At 44.9% G+C, this 20,316-nt stretch overlaps 2 protein-coding genes across 2 annotated transcripts in view; both read right to left on the minus strand.

Moving 5' to 3' along the window:
• Positions 1 to 1,255: 1,255 nt before the first annotated feature.
• LOC105920344 (microfibril-associated glycoprotein 4) lies at positions 1,256 to 5,004 on the minus strand. Its single transcript, XM_036142310.1, has 6 exons — positions 4,880 to 5,004; positions 4,564 to 4,713; positions 4,373 to 4,411; positions 3,365 to 3,461; positions 3,109 to 3,276; positions 1,256 to 1,687 (listed from the first exon to the last, which is right to left on the minus strand). The coding sequence occupies exons 1-6, from the start codon at positions 4,886 to 4,888 to the stop codon at positions 1,446 to 1,448; spliced, it is 705 nt and encodes a 234-aa protein (XP_035998203.1). The 5' UTR covers positions 4,889 to 5,004; the 3' UTR covers positions 1,256 to 1,445.
• Positions 5,005 to 7,542: 2,538 nt separating this feature from the next.
• Positions 7,543 to 20,316, minus strand: part of abca5 (ATP-binding cassette, sub-family A (ABC1), member 5) — a 33,886-nt gene continuing 21,112 nt past the window's right edge. The window contains exons 22-38 of the mRNA XM_012855920.3: positions 20,071 to 20,184; positions 18,226 to 18,396; positions 18,027 to 18,140; positions 17,769 to 17,906; positions 16,675 to 16,743; positions 16,483 to 16,574; positions 16,230 to 16,353; positions 15,968 to 16,085; positions 15,745 to 15,836; positions 14,600 to 14,775; positions 14,338 to 14,413; positions 14,133 to 14,227; positions 13,767 to 13,886; positions 13,532 to 13,684; positions 13,262 to 13,341; positions 13,113 to 13,168; positions 7,543 to 8,521 (exon numbers count right to left, since the gene is read on the minus strand). Coding sequence (XP_012711374.2) covers positions 8,381 to 8,521; positions 13,113 to 13,168; positions 13,262 to 13,341; positions 13,532 to 13,684; positions 13,767 to 13,886; positions 14,133 to 14,227; positions 14,338 to 14,413; positions 14,600 to 14,775; positions 15,745 to 15,836; positions 15,968 to 16,085; positions 16,230 to 16,353; positions 16,483 to 16,574; positions 16,675 to 16,743; positions 17,769 to 17,906; positions 18,027 to 18,140; positions 18,226 to 18,396; positions 20,071 to 20,184 — 1,929 coding nt within the window. The 3' untranslated portion in view covers positions 7,543 to 8,380. The remainder of the gene's footprint in view (positions 8,522 to 13,112; positions 13,169 to 13,261; positions 13,342 to 13,531; positions 13,685 to 13,766; positions 13,887 to 14,132; positions 14,228 to 14,337; positions 14,414 to 14,599; positions 14,776 to 15,744; positions 15,837 to 15,967; positions 16,086 to 16,229; positions 16,354 to 16,482; positions 16,575 to 16,674; positions 16,744 to 17,768; positions 17,907 to 18,026; positions 18,141 to 18,225; positions 18,397 to 20,070; positions 20,185 to 20,316) is intronic.

Raw genomic sequence — 20,316 nt, forward strand, 5'->3', positions numbered from 1 at the left:
TTATAAGGTGATACATGTCAGTCTGCAACATAATGGGTCCCTGAACCTGAGGAAGTAATCTCAGTCCTCGCCAAGAGAAGATGTAATCAGACTACATATTTCAGGCAATGGCTCACTCTCAAGACAAATTAAATGGCTTTAGTTTGTACCAGACTGATTTCAGTCTACCACGTCATGCTACCTATTGATCTCTAAAGAACTTGTGAAGAAGACTAAGTAGTGTTGCGTGTTTTTTTTTTTTTTTTTTTTTTTTAAAGTCACGATACCTGGCTGTGCAGTATTGGCCGATACCATTTGTTTGAACTTGTGGTGTGTATAAAAAGAACTGCAAACTATTTAGGGTAGTAGAACTTTTTATTGCCTACCTGCAATGGGTGACAATAGTTGAATAAACTTTTGGCTCTCAAAGGCCAAAATAGTGCAACATTTGTGAAATTATAACAATACTAGTTGGGGGAGAGAAGGGTGCGTCCAAGTGACATACATACATCAAAATGGTATTGGTGCCCTATTTGTTTGTACATGCTGATGCCACCATTTTTAGTGCTGGATCTGGGCCCTGTCCAATATCTGTGCAATACTACTCTTTAGGCAAATTTGTTTTGGATCTACAATACTGTCTACATCCCTTTCCAACAGAAGCTTTATTTTTTTTTCTGCTGAGGGGGTGTTATGTGCTTCTGACTTAAATTCCACATCAAGTAGTAAAGTTTAGACATTCCAGCTTTGGACAATAGATGAGTATACCAAACTTTTTGTAATTTCACAAATGAGTAAAACTGAACTTGGCAAATAAGATTTTACGGATGAGGTTTATGGAGTTGATTTGTCAAATCCTTTAAATGGTGCACAGTAAGCCTGACCTTCATTCTCATTAATGCACAATACAGAAGCTCTGAGTGAGATAGTGTTGCTGAAACCTCTAATCTGGCAGATTGCTGTTAAACGGAAAAAACAAAATACCCAGTCAGGTGTTCCTGACTGGGTATTTTCATCTTTGATTAAAAATACAATCCTGGTCTGACCAGCAAATCAAGAGATGTCATAGTAGGAAGGTAGACTTTCTCTAATCCTAAATTGTCCTTTTTTTACTGGTACATATAAAATTTGTACCAGTAAAATTACATTTTTGTCAGATTAAGTCTGCAGATATTGGATTAAAATTTTATTAGAAAATTAGAATTGAAGTGAATATCTACATAAACTATAGGTAGCTATAAATAAACCAAACTGAGTCAGTACCCTGTCATAATCTGGGAAAAATTCAGTTTATTTTTTTTGCATGATCCTTTTTCATATAAAATGTACAACTCGGACTACTTTACAGGTTTGAATAATAAAAATAAACTTTATAGAGAACACAGACACAAAGTAAAGACGCCAGCTGCCTACTCCATAATACCTATGGTCAGGTAAAGCTCTACACCCGAAATATAAACAATGATTTACTGAACAGGGCGGATCTTCATGCTGATGGCCTTCAGGGAATACTCGTAGCCCTTCCAGTGAAACCACTCTACGCCCACGGCTCGGAAAATGCTGTGAGCGCCCCACAGGTAAGCACCGTTAGGGTTGGCGTAGTGACACGTTTTGTACCAGAAGGCTCCTTGGTACGACCTGGCACAGTTTCCCTCAGGAAGGTCGAACGTGGTGAATTTCTGTTCGCTGTGATACGTCAGAGAGTCTCCTGCAGAAACACAGAACGGCACTTTTTGTCACGTTGTTCTTGTGAGGGGGGAAAACAATGTTGGTTTGTTATCTGAGTATTTTACATTTACAGGACTGTCTCAGAAAATTAGAATATTGTGATAAAGTTCTTTATTTTCTGTAATGCAATTAAAAAACATGAATTGTCATACATTCTGGATTCATTACAAATCAACTGAAATATCGCAAGCCTTTTATTGTTTTAATATCACTGATTATGGCGTACAGCTGAAGAAAACTCAAAAATCCTATCTCAAAATATTAGAATATTTCCTCAGACCAAGTAAAAAAAAAAATTATACCAGCAAAACTAAATCAAACATTTGAAAATGTCCATTAATGCACTGAGTGCTTGGTTGGGAATCCTTTTGCACAGATTACTGCATCAATGCGGCGTGGCATGGAGGCAATCAGCCTGTGGCATTGCTGAGGTGTTATGGATGCCCAGGATGCTTCAATAGCGGCCTTTAGCTCATTTGCATTGTTGGCTCTGGTGTCTTTCAGCTTCTTCTTCACAATACCCCACAAATTCTCTATGGGGTTCAGGTCAGGGGAATTGGCAGGCCAATCAAGGACAGTAATGCCATGGTCAGTACACCAGTTACTGTGAGAATCTTATGTCGTCTCTTAACCACTACCATACTTGTGATTTAGTTTACTGAACCAAGCTGAGTGTTTTTCAAGGCTCAGGAAACCCTGCAGTGTTTCGAGTTAATTAGACGATTCAAGTGATTAGTTGAATAGCCTACTAGTATACTTTTTCACCATATTCTAATATTTTGAGATAGGATATTTGAGTTTTCTTCAGCTGTACGCCATAATCAGCGATATTAAAACAATAAAAGACTTGCAATATTTCAGTTGATTTGTAATGAATCCAGAATGTATGACATTTCATGTTTTTTAATTGCATTACAGAAAATAAAGAACTTTATCACAATATTCTAATTTTCTGAGACAGTCCTGTAGTTTTACACTTAAATATTTAATGTGTGCTGATCCTTCTTCATAACTTCTGTCTCTCACATGTTGGATAAATTTGCTAAGGAACTGTGGTCCTAATATTAACCCTTGCACTATGAAGGATCATTCTGTAAGCTAACTTGGCCCAAAAAAAAAAAAAAATCTAAATTGCAAACCCAGAAGGTGCCCCATTCCTGTTCTAGTTGTCCTCAGAGTCAAAGATAATCTGCTCCCCTTATGGTCTGAAAGCCTTGGACTCTCTTTCACAGCATGTATGTCGCTGCCAAACTTTCAGGCCTGTTTTTTCCCCCTAACTTCATCTGATCAGCTGTTTTATCTGAAGCAAAGTAAAGCTGAAAAGTGCAGAGCTGCATTGTTCTGCTAATAGTGTCTCTTCACTGTAAAATGATCCATTGGGTGAGCTCTCCAGTGACCCACCTGCGCCTCCATCACTGAACCCCGACACATGCAGCTTGTAGCCGTCCGATTCGGAATCGACGGAGAACGTGGAGTAGCGTGCGTGCACCTTGTTTCCTTCAAAGTCCTCCATGTCGACCAGCAGCTCATACTTTTTCCTCTGAGTGAGGTGGAAGAGATTCTCCAGACCTTTTAAATCAGATGGAAACATGCAGAAAGTCATCTTTCACACATTTCTGGCCTGAAGGGGCGTTTCATGTTGGGCTCTGAGTCTCACCGAGCCAGTACTCTCCAGCGGCGTTCCCAAAGCCCGTCTTGTACTGATCCCAGGGCCGATAGAAGTTAACTGAGCCATCCATCCTTCTCTGGAACACCTGAAGGTGGTAAACAGGTAGAAATGAGCAACGCTGTATCCAGACAGTCTGACTGGCCAGTTCATCCGTTCCTCACAGATTAGACCTCATCATGTTTGTCTGGTTAAGGTTCATAAACTTTTTACCATTTGAAGCACACAGTTCATTTAAGATGTGTTATACATAAACACAGGGACTTGCGTTGCATTAGGGTAACTTGGGACAGTACAGGTAAAAAGTAATTTAACCACTACCTTGAAAATTACATGATTTTAGTGATAAATCCACCATGCTAGAGAGTATTGGCATCTGAGCTTTGCTATATAATCACATCTTTTTACACTTCTTTGCTTGCAAATAGTCTTATTTTTTAGATTAGATCTTTGTTGTCATTGTCACATGATCAATGAAATTAAAAGTGCCATCAGTCAGTGCTGATCTGTTTTATGCACAAATACACATACAGAGATTGTACATTATCAGGTACATTTCATTTAATCGGGGTAGGCCATATTTAATCTGTACAGCTGTTTCACTTCTATGTCCCTTACTCGCTGCGGACACACCTGTATTTCCCTACTGTAAGACAATAAAGGACTGTTCTATTGTATTTCACTCTAATCACAGAGTGCAGATGGGAAACCAATTGGCTGAACCGTGGAAACTGAATCTGAACTTGGGGAAAAAAGCCACGGATGCACGGCTAAAGCAAGCAGAATTAGATCTCCAGTTAGACAAACCATTATTAACAAATCAGAAAAACATAATTTGAAATTTAAACTAAGGAACTGATGAATTTCCCCAGATCATGGAACCAGAAAAGTACCGAAGAGTATATTTTGCAACCAAACATTAAAACAAATGTGTCCACCGAGGCATGCCAATTATCAGCATGTGAATCATGGAGGGAGACAAATATGAACAACACTCACAGTCCACGCTCCTTCCAGAGAGTCCATGTCACAGTACACCTGCACACACACAGCAAAACCTTACGTTCAACTCTGACTGCAGCTCACAAGAAGCCCTCCGAGGAAACACGCTGCTGCTCTGGGCCTTCCCTGTTCCCCACAGCAGGACGCAGAGCAGCGGGTTTCTAACTCCTGACGGTGTGGGTGTGTACCTGGACAGCAGACGTGGCTCCGATCGGATAGATGGTGGAAACTCCGCTGGGTCGGCTGGGATTTCTGCTGTGAACGTCGCTGCAGTCCAGAGGAAGGACGAGAGGCGAGCAGAGGCTCATCCCGGGAGCCAGGAGGAGGAGAACCAGCAGCTGGAGTAAAGGAGCAGAGTTCAGGTTATTTCACCATGAAACATCATGCAGAGTGGGAGCAGCATGGTGGAGCTTCTCAAAGTCCATTCAGTGATCTGGAATCTACTGGGCGATGGTGTTGAAACAAGGAAAGAGCGTTCCAGGTAAAGTCTCTGCGTAAACTCACCTTCATCATGAGAAATACGTGGAAGTGAAATGATGAAGACTCATGTCTCTGAGCTGTACTTATATAGTGCCAGATAAATTAATAATTTGCAAAAACCGCATTTGGAAATGCCCAAGTTGAGCAATGAGACATCCATCAGAGAACACAGTGTGGCTGATTAACTCAGATAGACACCAAAGACAAATCTGCTTTCTACTATTACCAAACAATGGAAAGTTTATGGCTGAAAATCAGACGCAACGCCAGGCACAGTGCGCAGCTAGAGGATCCAGCTGCTGCAAAATAAACGCTTAAATTATTTACACTGATCAAACATCTAATATAAGAACTGAGTTTATCTGTCAACAGTTCACCTAAAGGGCGAACTGACTAGTTTTGAGATCTACGGTGATGTCTGAAAGAGGCATCTTCTTCCTAAAGCACACCCATTTGAGTCTGAACGGGATGAAATGATTGGGCCTTTATCAAGTTCATCTAAACCCTAAAATAAAAAACAAATTCCACACCGGCATTATTTAGTCAACAAAGCTGAAACCTAAATAGAAAAGTTGTATCTGAAAAATTAAGTGCACCTTATCAAATAAAAAGGCCATTGGGAAAAACACCATTATGAAATAAAAGAGGACAGTTTAAAGAATTACATTTTAAGATAAAAACTGCTGGAATTAAATGTCTCACTAACTTATTTTATTTTGAAAGATATTAATCTTTCTATAAATAAATTAAATAGTTAAATGTTTTACTACAAACATTTTTCAAAGAATGAAAAACATTTGATACTGAGAAGATACTATTACAAGCATTAAGTTATTTCACAATGTCATTGTCACTTTGAATATTTCTATCATATCTATTTAAGTAGACAGTAATTTCATAATGTTTTATTTATTTCATTTTGAGCACTATGGTGTTCCATAACTGAGGCTCAGACATTTGTTTCTGCACAGCCCTCCTGAAGTCCCCAGCTCAGCACTTCAAGCTGACAGTGGCAAAGATCCAGTCAAAGTCCAGATCTCTGTTTGTTTATGGAGCCACCTGGAACACGCAAAAACTCCTGCTTTTGTTCAGGTAGTCATGAAGATAGAATCTAGCGAATCTGTTATTTTTATTCTGTCCTAATCCAAACAGCCAGAAAACCAGGCAGTACCATTTTCTGGTATGACTAAATTTTCCAGTTGTGTTAAAATTTTTACACGATAACTCATTCAGACTGTTCAGATGATCCAGATAACAGGTTCTGATAAATATTCTAACTTCTAATAATCTAATCAAGCCAGTTAGACGTTTGGAAAACCTTTTGGCTCACATTTCTGGAGGCCCAGCTTGGTTTAACCAGAGCAGCTGCTGCCACTCCAGTATGGAGAAATTCAGCAGGTTTTCCCCTCTCAAGATGAGAAAACGTGAAATTTTCCCAACTTTTGTGTTCCTTGCCGACTGGGTATGAAATCACAGCAGATTCAGAGCAACATTCTTCTATAAAACATCACCCACTAGATGTTAGCAAAAAAACTGAGATAAAAGCATCTTCATCAGTCGTGTTCCAGCCTTCACACTGCAGCTGACGGCTCAAACTGGATGTTGTTGTGCTCGTGGAGCTTTGCAGATTCTTCTTTTAAAAATGCTAAATTTTATTGATATTGCATATTTCTGTGAACTGCCCCTAAAAAAAAAATGGACGATTTAGATTCCGTTTTGTCTTATGAAGCCAAGCTAAAACAAAAACTTGTCTAAGTGAGTTTCTCGTTCTATAAAATAAGTTTGACGCCCTAAAAATGTCACGTTCCAGCAAACTGAGGATTCTGGCCCAAAAAAAAAAAAAAAAAAAGAGGATTTTTTGTTTCAATTAAAGAACAAAAAAAAAAAAATTCTACAATCAAAAGGAAAACATAAATAACGAAACGTTTAATTGAACAAACATTTATTATTCCTAAAAAGGTTAAATAGAGATCACCAACACAGAAGAGTTTTCCCTTCGACACAGAGACGACACGAGAGCAAACACGACACAGATGGACCACACCCTATAAATAAGAAACTCAGTCCACTGATAATTTACAGAGATTGCATATTTTAAACAAAAATTATAAAATCTCCAAGAAACAGTGCAAAGATACCCACACCAAAAGATAAAAAAAAAAAAAAAAAAGGACCCTGCTCCACTTCCCACAGAACAGAAAACCCTTTGGTCTTCCTGTAGTGTTGCTGCTGCTGTCTGCGAGCAGCAGGAGAAATGCCATGAAGACGTGGGGGGATTGCTGGATGGCTACCTTTTGAACAGACACGTAAATCTCATGAGATAATACAATACAGGTTAAAGTGAAGGCAGCGTCAGTGTTTGACTGAGGAAACCGCTTCAAGTGCGCAACATTTAAAAATGTGAAACAAAGTCCGACGCGATGAAGCAAATTTCATCTCCAGTGTTTGTTGTTCCTGACTGACAGAGAAATGACACAATAATAAAAGACAAAAATGCAATAAAATCTGTTGGAGGTGACGGGAAACGGCAGCAGGAAGCCGCCCCCCCCCCCCAGGACGCTGAAAACCTGAAACAAATCAGATGATTTAACCTGACAACAACCTGACGTCCCAAACTGTTTACAAAAGGAATCTCCCTTTAACCCGGTGTTCTTTACCCTGAAGGTCATAAAAGAAAAAAAAAAAAATTACAATTTCTTGATAGGTATTGCACCAATGATGCACCTGCTTGTATGTTTACAGGTTTCTGTGGACACATCTGCAGAGACCCAGAATCGGTATTTACAGCATCACCAACACAGACAGGAGCGAAGCTGAAGAAATCCAACATCTGTGCGAAGCAAAGCGGCACCAGAGTGAAGACACGGGGTGTGAGGAACTCCTCAGAGCCGCGACGAAGTTAGAAAGGCTCTTTTCAGGCTAATCATCCATTCACAAAAAAACGAAAAAAAGAAAACAATCCTCCCAAAAAAAAAAACACTTTTCAGCTGCAGTGCTGCACGGCGGAGGGTAGGGGGCGCTGCGCTACATGTACTGGTGGGGATATTCCACAGCGGTGTCAGTCTCCCCTGGACCAGCGGAGTCAGGACACCGGTGGAGCTGCGGCGCCCCCCTCTGGATCATGCAGTGATGTTGCAACCCTACGAGGAGACGCTGAAGGCTTCAGAGACGCGCCGCTCTGGTTCCACCGCAGACGGATCTCGGTTGTCGTTTTTTCCACAAATGCAAACAAATAAAAAAACGTGTAAAGACGGGTCGCCTCCTCAAAGATCATAAAAGTCCAAAAGTTATCGGCAGACGTCGAATCCCTGTGAAGGCGCGGAGACGCCAGGAGGAAGAGGAGGAGACGTGGTTTTCGGCATGCCTGAGGAACGCCCACGCGTCGGTGCGATTCCGAGGAGGCGGAGCACCAGCGGACGAAGGTTTAAACACATGCACGGCACCACGCTGAGCGGCCACGTCCCCAGCCGGCCTGCCTCCGGGACTTTCAGAGGGCGTGCGGCGAGCGCCCGACCTCGGGCCGGTTCAGAGCTGGTGCACGACGCTGTCCGCCTGGTTGACAGAGACGGAGCCGTCCTGCCGCAGCCGCTGCCACTGGAAGGTCGTGCTGAGGGGTCCCACCACATCCTCGTCGTTTTCCTGCTCCTTGGCAAACTCCAGGAACACCTGAGAAATGTGAAGTGCAGGAAGTGATACACTATTAAAAAGGAGGAAAGTATTGTTTTAAACAATCCTCGGATTGGTAGACAAAAATAAAAAATAGAGACCCAAAGTTGAAATATGTTAAGCCTTGTTTTGCCAGGGTGAAATGATGGTCACGCATGCACAATGATTTCTAAAAATAAGACCTGTTGATTTACTGATTCAAACAATGGTTAAAGTTAGATATCCAGGCTCAAACTTAACCTGTCTCCAAGTAACGCTGATTGCTTTGTCAAGGCCTGCACTGGAAAAACAGACCTAAAAATAAGTAAAATGTTCTAAAAATGAGTTTATTTGTCCTTGATTTGAGCAGGTAAATAAGATATTTTGCCAATGGAATAAGATTTGTGGAATTAAAATAGGAACAACTCATCTCCATCATCTTATTTCAAGTGCAGGATGTCCGTCCGTCCGTCTTCTTCCGCTTATCCGGGATCGGGTCGCGGGGGTAGCAGCTTCAGTAGGGAGGCCCAGACGTCCCTCTCCCCAGCCACTTGGGCCAGCTCCTCAGGAGGAACCCCAAGGCGTTCCCAGGCCAGCCGGGGGACATAGTCCCTCCAGCGTGTCCTGGGTCTTCCCCTGGGCCTCCTCCCGGTGGGACGTGCCCGGAACACCTCTCCAGGGAGGCGTCCAGGAGGCATCCTGACCAGATGCCCGAGCCACCTCAACTGGCTCCTCTCGACGTGGAGGAGCAGCGGCTCTACTCTGAGTCCTCCCCGGATGACTGAGCTCCTCACCCTATCTCTAAGGGAGAGCCCAGACACACTACGGAGAAAACTCATTTCAGCCGCTTGTATCCGGGATCTCGTTCTTTCGGTCACGACCCAAAGCTCGTGACCATAGATGAGGGTAGAAACGTAGATCGACCGGTAAATCGAGAGCTTCACCTTTTGGCTCAGTTCTCTCTTCACCACAACGGATCGGTACAGTGCCCGGTTCACAGCAGACGCTGCACCAATCCGCCTGTCGATCTCCCGCTCCATCCTCCCCTCATTCGTGAACAAGACCCCAAGATACTTGAACTCCACCACTAGGGGCAGCACATCCTCCCCAACCCGGAGAAGGCACTCTACCCTTTTCCGGTTCAAGACCATGGTCTCGGATTTGGAGGCACTGATTTTCATCCCGGCCACTTCTCACTCGGCTGCGAACCGCTCTAGTGAGAGCTGTAGATCACGCCCTGATGAAGCCAATAGGACCACGTCGTCCGCGAATAGCAGAGACGCAATCCTAAGGCCACCAAAACGGATCCCCTCAACACCTTGGCTGCGCCTAGAAATTCTGTCCATAAAAGTTATGAACAGAATCGGTGACAAAGGGCAACCTTGGCGGAGTCCAACTCTCACCGGAAACGAGTCCGACTTACTGCCGGCAATGCGGACCAGACTCTGACACCGGTCGTACAGAGACCTGACAGCCCTTATTAAAGGGCCCGGTCCTTCATACTCCCGGAGTACCCCCCACAGGATCCCCCGGGGGACACGGTCGAATGCCTTCTCCAGATCCACAAAGCACATGTAGACTGGTTGGGCAAACTCCCATGCCCCCTCCAGGATCCTGCTGAGGGTATAGAGCTGGTCCAGTGTTCCACGGCCAGGACGAAAACCACACTGCTCTTCCTGAATCCGAGATCCGACTATCCGACGGACCCTCCTTTCCAGAACCCCCGAATAGACCTTACCAGGGAGGCTTAAGAGTGATTCCTCTGTAGTTGGAACACACCCTCCGGTCCCCCTTTTTAAATAGGGGAACCACCACCCCAGTCTGCCAATCCAGGGGAACTGCCCCCGATGTCCACGCAATGTTGCAGAGCCGCGTTAACCAACACAGCCCCACAACATCCAGAGCCTTAAGGTACTCCGGGCGAATCTCATCCACCCCCGGGGCCTTGCCACCGAGGAGCTTTTTAACAACCTCGGCAACCTCAGCACCAGAGATGGGAGAACCCGACCCAGAGTTCTCAGGCTCTACTTCCGCAACAGAAGACGTGTTGGTGGGATTAAGGAGGTCTTCGAAGTATTCCGCCCACCATCACATGACGTCCCGAGTCGAGGTCAGCAGCACACCACCCCCATTGTAAACAGTGTTGGTACTGCACTGCTTCCCCCTCCTGAGACGCCGGAGAGTGGACCAGAATCGCTTTGAAGACATACGGAAGTCTTTCTCCATGGCCTCTCCGAACTCTTCCCACGCCTGAGTTTTTGCCTCGGCGACCAGCCGAGCCGCCTGCCGCTTCGACTGCCGGTACACATCAGCTGCTTCCGGAGTCCCACAGGCCAATAAAGCCCGGTAGGACTCCTTCTTCAGCTTGACGGCAACCCTCGAACCTGCTGGTGTCCACCAGCGGGTTCGAGGGTTGCCGCCGCGACATGCACCGACAACCTTGCGGCCACAGCTCCGACTAGCCGCCTCAACAATAGAGGCGTGGAACATGGTCCATTCAGACTCAATGTCCCCCGCCTCCCTCGGGACGTGTTTAAAGTTCTCCCGGAGGTGGGAGTTAAAGCTCCGCCTCACAGGGGACTCTGCCAGACGTTCCCAGCAAACCCTCACAGTACGTTTGGGCCTGCCCGGTCGGACCGGCTTCCTCCCCCGCCATCGGAGCCAACTCACCACCAGGTAGTGGTCGGTGGAGAGCTCCGCCCCTCTCTTCACCCGAGTGTCCAAGACATACGGCCGCAGATCAGATGAAACGACAACAAAGTTGATCATTGAACTGCGACCTAGGGTGTCCTGGTGCCAAGAGCACATATGGACAACCTTATGCTTGAACATGGTGTTTGTGATGGACAATCCATGACGAGCACAGGAGTCCAACAACAAAACACCACTTGAGTTCAGATCAGGTGGGCCATTCCAGGAGGGGCACTCTCCAGTACCCCTTCCAAGGACTCCAAAAAGGGTGGGTAATCTGAACTGCTGTTTGGCGCATAAGCGCAAACAACAGTCAGAACCCGTCCCCCCACACGAATGCGGAGGGAGGCCACCCTCTCGTTCACCGGGGAAAACCCCAACGTGCAGGCACCGAGATGGGGGGAAACAAGTATGCCAACCCCAGCTCGGCGCCTCTCACCATGGGCAACTCCAGAGTGGAAGAATGTCCAGCCCCTCTCAAGGAGACTGGTTCCGGAGCCAGAGCGGTGCGTCGAGGTGAGTCCGACTATCTCTAGTCGGAATCTCTCAACCTTGCGCACAAGCTCAGGCTCCTTCCCCACCAGAGAGGTGACATTCTACGTCCCAAGAGCCAGCTTCTGCAGCCGAGGATCGGAACGCCAAGGTCCCCACCCTCTACTGCTACCTGTTACACAATGCACCCGACCCCTTTGGCCCCTCCGACAGGTGGTGAGCCCGTCGGAAGGGGGACCCATGTCGCCTCTTCGGGTGAGACCGGCCGGGCTCCATGGGCAAAAGCCCGGCCACCAGACGCTCGCCAACGTGCCCCACCTCCAGGCCTGGCTCCAGAGTGGGGCTCCGGTGACCCGCGTCCGGGCGAGGGAACACGAGGTCCAATAATCGTACTCATCATAAGGGCATTTTGGGCTGCGCTTTGTCTGGTCCCTCACCTAGGACCTGTCTGCCTTGGGTGACCCTACTAGGGGCTTAAAGCCCCTGACAGCATAGCTCCTAGGATCATTGGGACACTCAAACCACTCCACCACGGTAAGGTGGCAGCCCTCCCTGGGTTGCCACCTTACCGTGGGGGCTGCAGGATGTCTAATTATCTTATTTTAGGGGTCAAAATACTCATTCCATTGGCAGATAATCTTATTTACCTGCTCAAATCAAGGACAAATACACTAACTTTAAGAACATTTTACTTATTTTTAGATCCGTTTTTGCAGTGTGCTAACCTTTGAAAATAGCATTAAGATAGCAGTTCTGACGGTTCTCAATGATCCTGCATCATCCATGTCTGCATCTTGAAGCAGTAAAAAAAAAAAAAAACAGACGTTATCCTCCCTCTCCTCCCACTGTAGACTTTCAAAAGCTTTTGGAGCTACGTCCAAAACAACTGCCGACTCAAAGCTCTTCGGTTCAAACGGCTCTACAGACGAAGCTGGTCAGGCACGTCTTTGCCAAGGTCTGGGAGGAAAACGCTCCCCCCTCAGATGAATTAGGAAACTGGTTATGATTAAACGATGAAGGTCTACCAACATATTGGTTCATTTCGCCTCAAATCCACAGCTAGATGGTTGAAACATGGATACGGGTGGGTGAACAATGAACTCAAACACACATCTAGACCAGACTTGGATAACATAACTTCTGAAATGGCCTTCCCAAAATAGAGAATTTATGCTTAAAAAGCCTGGTTTATGCCAGCACCCAGCCACAATGATGCCAGCAGCTTGTTTATGGCTTAAAAAAAGGGCCAAAAAGCAGAGAAATATTTCTTATTATAACACTTAGTTCTCTTTGTCTCCCTGTTCAGATAATAAATAACTCCTGTTTTAGTCTTGTCAAACATCCTTTTTTTGGTATTTGCCCAGATAACACAGTAAAAAATGCTCAGTGCGACACATTCGGGTGCGTCTTGCTTAGTTTCTCCACATACCTGCTCCAATGTTGACTGGGAGAAGTTGTACTCCTCAAAGTTGAAGGTCTGTTTGGCTGGAAACGCAGAAAACGATCAGAAACGGCCGCTGCAGAGCCAGCCGTGCTCCAGATGTGGCTTTTGCTTTTTAAGCGAGAGCAGCAACTCACCGGTCTCTAACTGGGAGAAGGAATGGGCCAGCGACTTGACGTCCTCCCTGGGGATCTTATAAACCATCAGAGTGGTAAAGCTGGAGAGGAGACAGCAACGATGTATGTGAACGCAGCACATTAAAGTTGCAGCATGGCTAAAGTTGACCTCGGGGTGGGAGGGATGTTCTTGCTGAAAGGAAGCTACGTTCTGAGGTCGTGCACCAGATACGACCTGGCCTTCCCTCCAGCAGGAATCTTAAGAGGCTTTTTTGACTTGGTTGGTCGTACCTCTCCTGTCGGACGGCGTGAGGGAAGATTCGGAGAATCTCCTTGTGCAGCAGCGCCACCTGCTGGAGTCCTGTCAGCTCCTCTCTCAGTTTCACCTCCAGACTGTAGCCTTGACCGTATTTAGCTTTCAGATGCTGGATGGAGCCGATGCACCTGATTGGAGAGAAACGATTGAGAACCTGTAATCTGAAATAAATAAAATAAAAAATAATCCGATTCCAAGTGAAAGAGGAACCTCAGCTGGCCGGAAACCATGATGGCAACCCGGTCGCACACGGCCTCGGCCTCCTCCATGTAGTGTGTGGTGAGGATGGCTCCTCGCTGATGGTTCCTGAATGCAGCACGCATGGCTCTCCTGCAGGAAGACACGTGTGAGGCTAACAAAGTTCTTGTCTCAGTTTAAATCGGCGGCCGAAAGGAATTGAGTTAACGCTATTTAGCTGAAGAGTTCCAACACTGAGCTGACTTTACTGGTGTGAAAAGGCAAAAAGTGTTGGAAGAACAGCAGAACCGGCCCTTAGTTTCCCCGACTCCGCTCCATATTAACCCCTCTGCTTCAGCAAACCTCCCGCCTAAGGCCGAGGAACGTTTAGAGTCTCACCACATCCGCTGCTTAGACTTGGGATCCATTCCTGACGACGGCTCGTCCAGCAGGACGATCTGAGGATTGCCGATCATACTCAGAGCAAAGCACAGCTGTAACCGCACAGTTAGAGGCTGCTGGTGAGGACCGCTTTGCTTTCACCCAACAGAACAGACAATAAATCACACAGTTGAGCGTCCGGCCATTTAAACGGCGCTCTCACCTTCCGTTTGATTCCTGCAGAGAGACTCTTGGCCTGTTTGTTTAAATGCTCCCTCAGCTCCAAGGCGTTCGACACTCTGACAAAAACATCACGCAGCAGTTTAAACACGTGTAATCTTAGAGCTAAAACTGGGTTTAAAAAACACTCCCAAACTTAAACCCTACACGACTAAACAAGTTCAGTTTTAATAGTTTATGTTTTTCTTTGAATTTGAACGTTTTCATGCAAACCTGCTTTGGGTCTGAGGGGTTAGAAGACTCACCGTCTTATGATCTCCGGGACCTCCTGGCCCTTCAGGCCTTTGATGGCAGCGTAGATCTCCAGATGTTCCTGCAAAGTGATCCGGGGCCACAGAGGGTTCACCTGGGGACAGTAGCCGACGTGATCCAGGGGGTTTTCCACGGGACGGAACTCGGTGCTGTAGTCTCCCATCAGGATCTGGACCCAAAGAGAAGAGGGAACCTCAACGTCTCTTTACTTTACTTAAGTTGTATTATCTGGGTAAACAAAATTTATGGATTCTTTGCTTGAAAAAAAAAAAAAAAAAATTGTGTTTGGATATATCACGTCTCTACTTGTAAAATAAACAATGTGTCCCGTTTCTTTCGTTTACGTTTTTGTTTTTTAACGAATGGGGCTGGATGATAATTCAATAACAATACATATCGATCGATTGACATATATCGATGATAGAAAAAAAAGGGTAAATAAAAAGTTCAATAGAATAATAGTTTTTCTTTCTTTTGCATTCTAGCCACGTAGGTTAATATTAGAGTCATTACATCCTTCCAGCCAATCACAAACGTCCAGGACCGCTCCGCCCCAAACTCCGCCCCCTTCAAATACTTCAGAGAGCACACGGTTTTTTTTATTTTTTAAAAACTTGCAGTTTTTACTAAAAAGTTGGTTTAATAAAGGATTGAGTTTGAATATAGTGTTTGTGTGTTCTTTATCTAAAAATAAGTCACTAAGCAACAGCATAAAATGGCCAGGGCTGCACTTAAAATATGCAGCCCTGGCTGCATATTTTGCATATAATATAAGTATTTACTTCTACCTACCTTCTTTTGAATGTGAAAGTCAATACATTTGAAATAAAGAAACTTTACTCCCAGGTGTGCTAAAGACTGATAAAACTTTCAGAACTTCTTTGGCATTTTTCACAACGCATTTTTTGAAAACAAAATTTAACAAGCTTCCAACACATTATACATGTGCAATTTCGAGAATTATTCACACTGTTTTCTGAGTTCCCAGTAGCAAAAATAAATACGGATATTCAAACAAATCTGTGAATTTACTGTCAGACAAATGTCTGAAATACAGCATTTTTTTAATACATCAATGCCAGACAGATGATTAACTGTTACTCCAGAGGTAAAAGGGAAAAGAGAAGTGGCGGTGTACCTGGCCTGACGTGGGGTCGGTGTCACCGGACAGCATGTGCATGACCGTGCTCTTTCCTGCTCCGTTGGGGCCCAGCAGTCCAAGAACTTCCCCTGAAGAAAACAAGCAGGTTATTTCTCCCTGACATGAAGCCTGCACCTGAACCCCAACCCCTCAGCATATTTATTCCTCATCTTTAAGTGCAGCAGAGTTTGGAAAACAGAGAGGCACAGACGTCGTGTACCTTTGCGAACACAGAAAGAGATGTTCTTTGCGGCTACTTTAGTCTTCTTGGTGAAGGAGAAGCCTTCTTTCCTGCCTTGGTAGTGCTTACTTAGGTTGCTAACAACCACAACAGGTTTCTGAGGGAGAAACAAAATAAATTATTTGTTTGCGTTTAGTTCAAAATTTGATTTACAGACAAACTCAACCTTTTAGGCCAGTAATACTAAAACCTTTTTTTGTTTGGTCTGCTAAAAACAGCTCTTATTTTGAATTTTCGTCACCTCCTCACAAGCCTGACAAGTGAGCGCCTCCTTCACTCTGGCCTTCTCCATCTGAACGTCCTCATCTTCGTTCAGCCCTTCGTCTGGGATCCGCTCCGGTTTGGGCTTCGTCTTGGACGAGATCCTGTCAGAGTTCAGGAGTGAAGAGCCTCTTTAACATCATTACCAACGTTCTCTCTCACGGTTAATACGATCCCTTATAGCTCTGTGTTAAATTACTCTGCAGGGATCGTCCCTGTAATGCGATCAGCACCTGCAGAGCTGGTCGTTCTTCATCGCCCTCCCTCCGTATCGGATCTCCAGCCAGCGGAGCAGGAAAAGCAGAACGATGCACTGCAGATACGGCTGCGCACAAAACACACACACACACACACACAGTCTGTTGAAAGAAAAATCCTCCTGCGCGATTTCAGGAACGTCAAAAAGGCAAAAAGGAAAAACTTACGGCTACGACAGAAATGAGCAGACTTTTCCACAAGAAGTTCTCCTCGTACATAACTGGAAGGAATGTTGCCTGGGGAGAGAAAAACACGAGCAGCGATTCTTTAACGCAAACCTGGGGTCTGTGAAAATTAGCAAAAACAAAACTAAAAGTCAAAAAGGAGTTTATTCTTTGTTTTGAAATGAAGCTTTCTGCTTTTTAAATCTGAAAAGTCTGTCGTTGGCCTGTTAATTTGAAGGAACAAGAGAGCAGAAAAAGCTGCAGCGCTGGTTGAGATCAAGGACTAAAAAAAGGACCTCAGTGTTCAATTACTCTTCAAACACAGTTCAACTCTGAAAGGTCTGTGGGCATTTTCCTTATTTTTAAAGCCCATTCTCCTTTTTGAAGTACTTGTATTTATCACATTCACCTTGGTACAAGCAGAAAAGTTCGCCTCTCTGTTAGCTGAATGCATCCGGTAGTAAAGCACAGATTTTAGCTACCGTATTTTTCACAATGTAAGCCGCACCTAAAATCCTTAAACTTTCTCACAAATTGATGGTGCGCCTAATATATGATTACCGTTGTGCTTACCGACTGATTTTATGCAGTACAATGCGCTCAAATATCTGTCAAAATGACAGATTAGTTAGAAGCCGCTCTGAATGGATATTCGGAGCATTATGGTACACTGTGTCACTACCTGTTAGGACCCCTGAGCTGTCTACAAGACTGCCTGACTGTAATGTCTAAACTAGAAGTGCATTCATGTAAGGCAGGCCGTGCCAGGAGTACACACTAGCAACAATAAACCAAGTAAGTTAGATCAATATAAAGTTGGCCTTATGTTAGATACAGGGCAGTGTAGTCCAAATAATAAAAAAAAAAAAAAGGTGCTATATCTAAAAATCGTGCAGATAAATTTTATAAAAAAAAAAAACAGTAACACTGCTCATTGAGACGGCTTGCCTCTCCTCCTGTGCTTTCAGATGATGTGTATAGGTCTACTTTATATTGTATAATCATGAAGACATAAATGAAAAGACCAAAACGTTGCTCCTGACAGCGGTTTAAAGCATTCAGTGGAGAACAGCTGCCATGTTGCTCTCCACTCCTACCTTGGTGATGCAGTTGAGGCAACCCATCAGAGGATACAGGGGGTTGAGAAGACATAGGGCGTTGTGCAGAGTTCTCGTCAGGTCAAAGTTGTCGGTCACAAACGACAGCTGGACGATGGAGGCCGACACCACGCACACCTGCAGCAGAAGCCATTTATGTACTGAAAACCAGCCAGCGAACACATTAAAACGGCAACAGCAGGAAGGAGAGGCTGCATCACAGTGATAGATCCAGATGCCGCATCGCTTAAGTCTCACCATCATGGAGATGAAAGAGAAGAAGTCTCTGTTGCTCTGCACTCGTGTGAATCCGAAAGAAACAACGTACGTGAACAGGATCATGGCTGGGCCGAAGCCGACGGTGCAGAGGACCTAAGAGAGAGAAGAGGCACAGCAATGGTTAACGGTCGCCCTGCATCGGACCGGATGGGCCAGTGTTTGAAGCGGCAGCGCAGACCACAGCTGTGAGGTTGCTGGTCGTCGGCAGGTGTTCAGAGTGGAAGGAGAAGAGGATGAGGCTCATGAAGGACAGGATGATGTAGTAGAAGGGGATGTCCACGGCGGCCTGGCCGCACCAGTAGGCTGACGGCAACAGGCCCGAGATCCGCAGCGTCGAGCGACACTTTATCTGAGGAAAAGGAAACGAACGCTGTACGTCAAGTCCATGATTCAAAGCACAGATCGGTACATTAATGCTTCAGAGCTTCAGCAGGCGTTACTGTAGCAGCAGGGGCCAGAGCCGGATGACTCTGGCTTTTAACAACTTAACCAGGACAGCCACAGAGCTACCTCTAAGCAAAAAAATATATAATATTCTGTGTGTATTTCTATTCTATGTAAATGCAATGATATAGTCCCTTACAAAAGTAGTCACCCCTGCCCCCCTCAGGCTTTTTACCTGTTCGGTTACATTCTAACCTGTATTTTAAATGCTTTATTTTTATTTCATTGTGCACAAAATAGTCTAAGTTGGTGAGGTTAAAATGTGAAATATATATATATATATATATATATATATATATATATATATATATATATATATATATATAAAAAAGGGGGTTAGGGTGCATATGTATCCACCCCCTTTACTATGATGCCCCTAAAAGGTTTGAGTGTAACCAGTTACCTCCTAACCTCGCCTAATTGGTTCCACCTGTGTGCAAACCATGTGTCACATGATCTGTCAGATGTCGGAAAGGCCCCAGAAGCTGCAGCACCACTAAGCAAGAGGCATCACACCATGAAGACCAAGGAGCTCTCCAAGCAAGTCATGGACACATTTGTTGAGAAGTACAAGTCAGGGCGGGGTCATAAAACAATATCCAGATATTTGATGTTGCACTGTTTGGTGCAAACCCAATACATTCCATCACCCCAAGAACTGCATCCCCGCAGTGAAACATGGTGGTGGCAGCATCATGCTGTGGGGATATTGTTAGGCAGCAGGGACTGGGGAACTGGTCCGAGTCGAGGGAAAGATGGATGCTGCTGAATACAGAGATGTTCTTCAGCAGAACCTGTCAGTCTACCTGTGATTTGAGGCTGGTCCTGCTGGAAGGTGGAGGTTCACCTTCCAGCAGGACGATGATGCATCCTGCTAAAGCAACACTAGAGGGATTTAAGGGGAAACATTTAAATGTGTTTGAATGGCCTAGTCAAAGCCCAGACTACAGTCAAATCGAGAATCTAGCGTTAAGACTGGAAGATCGCTGTTCACACGTGAAAAACATCCAACGTGAAGGAGGTAGAGGAGTTTGGTCTTGAAGAACGGGTAAAGATCCCAGTGGCAAAATGTGGCGAGCTCACAGAGACATATCCAGAGCTATTTGCTGCAGTAGTTGGCACAAAGGTGGCTCTACAAAGTAGACTTTAGGAGGGGGTGAACAGTTATACATGCTGAAGTTTTATGTTATTTTGTCCTATTTGTTGTTCGCTTCAATTCAATGCAATTTTATTTTATTTATATAGCGCCAGTTCATGAAACATGTCATCTCAAGGCACTTTCCAAGTCAAATTCAATCAGATTATACAGATTGGATCAGATTATACAGAAACATTTCCTATCTAAAGAAACCCAGTAGATTTCATCACATCTTCAAAGTTTTAGGCATGTTCTCTAAATGACCTGGGGCAAACTGTTAAACAATCCACTTTAATTCCAGGTTGTGAGGCAACATAACATGAAAAATGCCAAGGCAATGTAGCTTATGACAAATAATGTACTGCATGGTGTGTTACCGTGTGATAATCAAAACACGCACTGAGCTGCATCCTTTAAATCACGGGTGGGAGTGATTATTACCTCACAATCTCGGGTGTGATCCATGGCAAAATATGCCGGCATTCCGGCGGCCAGCATTCCCAGCATGATGGCCTCTATGTAGACCAGAGCGTAGGACGTCACGTCCGGGATTTGCTGCAGAATCAAACACAGTTCACAGTCGTCCCTTTAAATCCCACATTGTCAATGTAGTCCCTCTTCTGTCGGAGACAGTGTTGTATAGTAACGAAGTAAAAATACTTCACTGCTGTACTTAGGAGTACCTTT

This window comes from Fundulus heteroclitus, chromosome 10 (genome assembly GCF_011125445.2).
Source record: "Fundulus heteroclitus isolate FHET01 chromosome 10, MU-UCD_Fhet_4.1, whole genome shotgun sequence".
In the NCBI taxonomy this organism is placed as follows: Eukaryota; Metazoa; Chordata; class Actinopteri; order Cyprinodontiformes; family Fundulidae; genus Fundulus; species Fundulus heteroclitus.

Excerpts from the sequence above, each read along its gene's own strand:
- LOC105920344 (XM_036142310.1), bottom strand. Across the intron at positions 4,412-4,563 it reads GAGCCACGTCTGCTGTCCAG|GTGTACTGTGACATGGACTC; the intron begins GTACACACCCAC and ends GTGTGTGTGCAG. Across the intron at positions 3,277-3,364 it reads CGCTGGAGAGTACTGGCTCG|GTCTGGAGAATCTCTTCCAC; the intron begins GTGAGACTCAGA and ends CTGATTTAAAAG.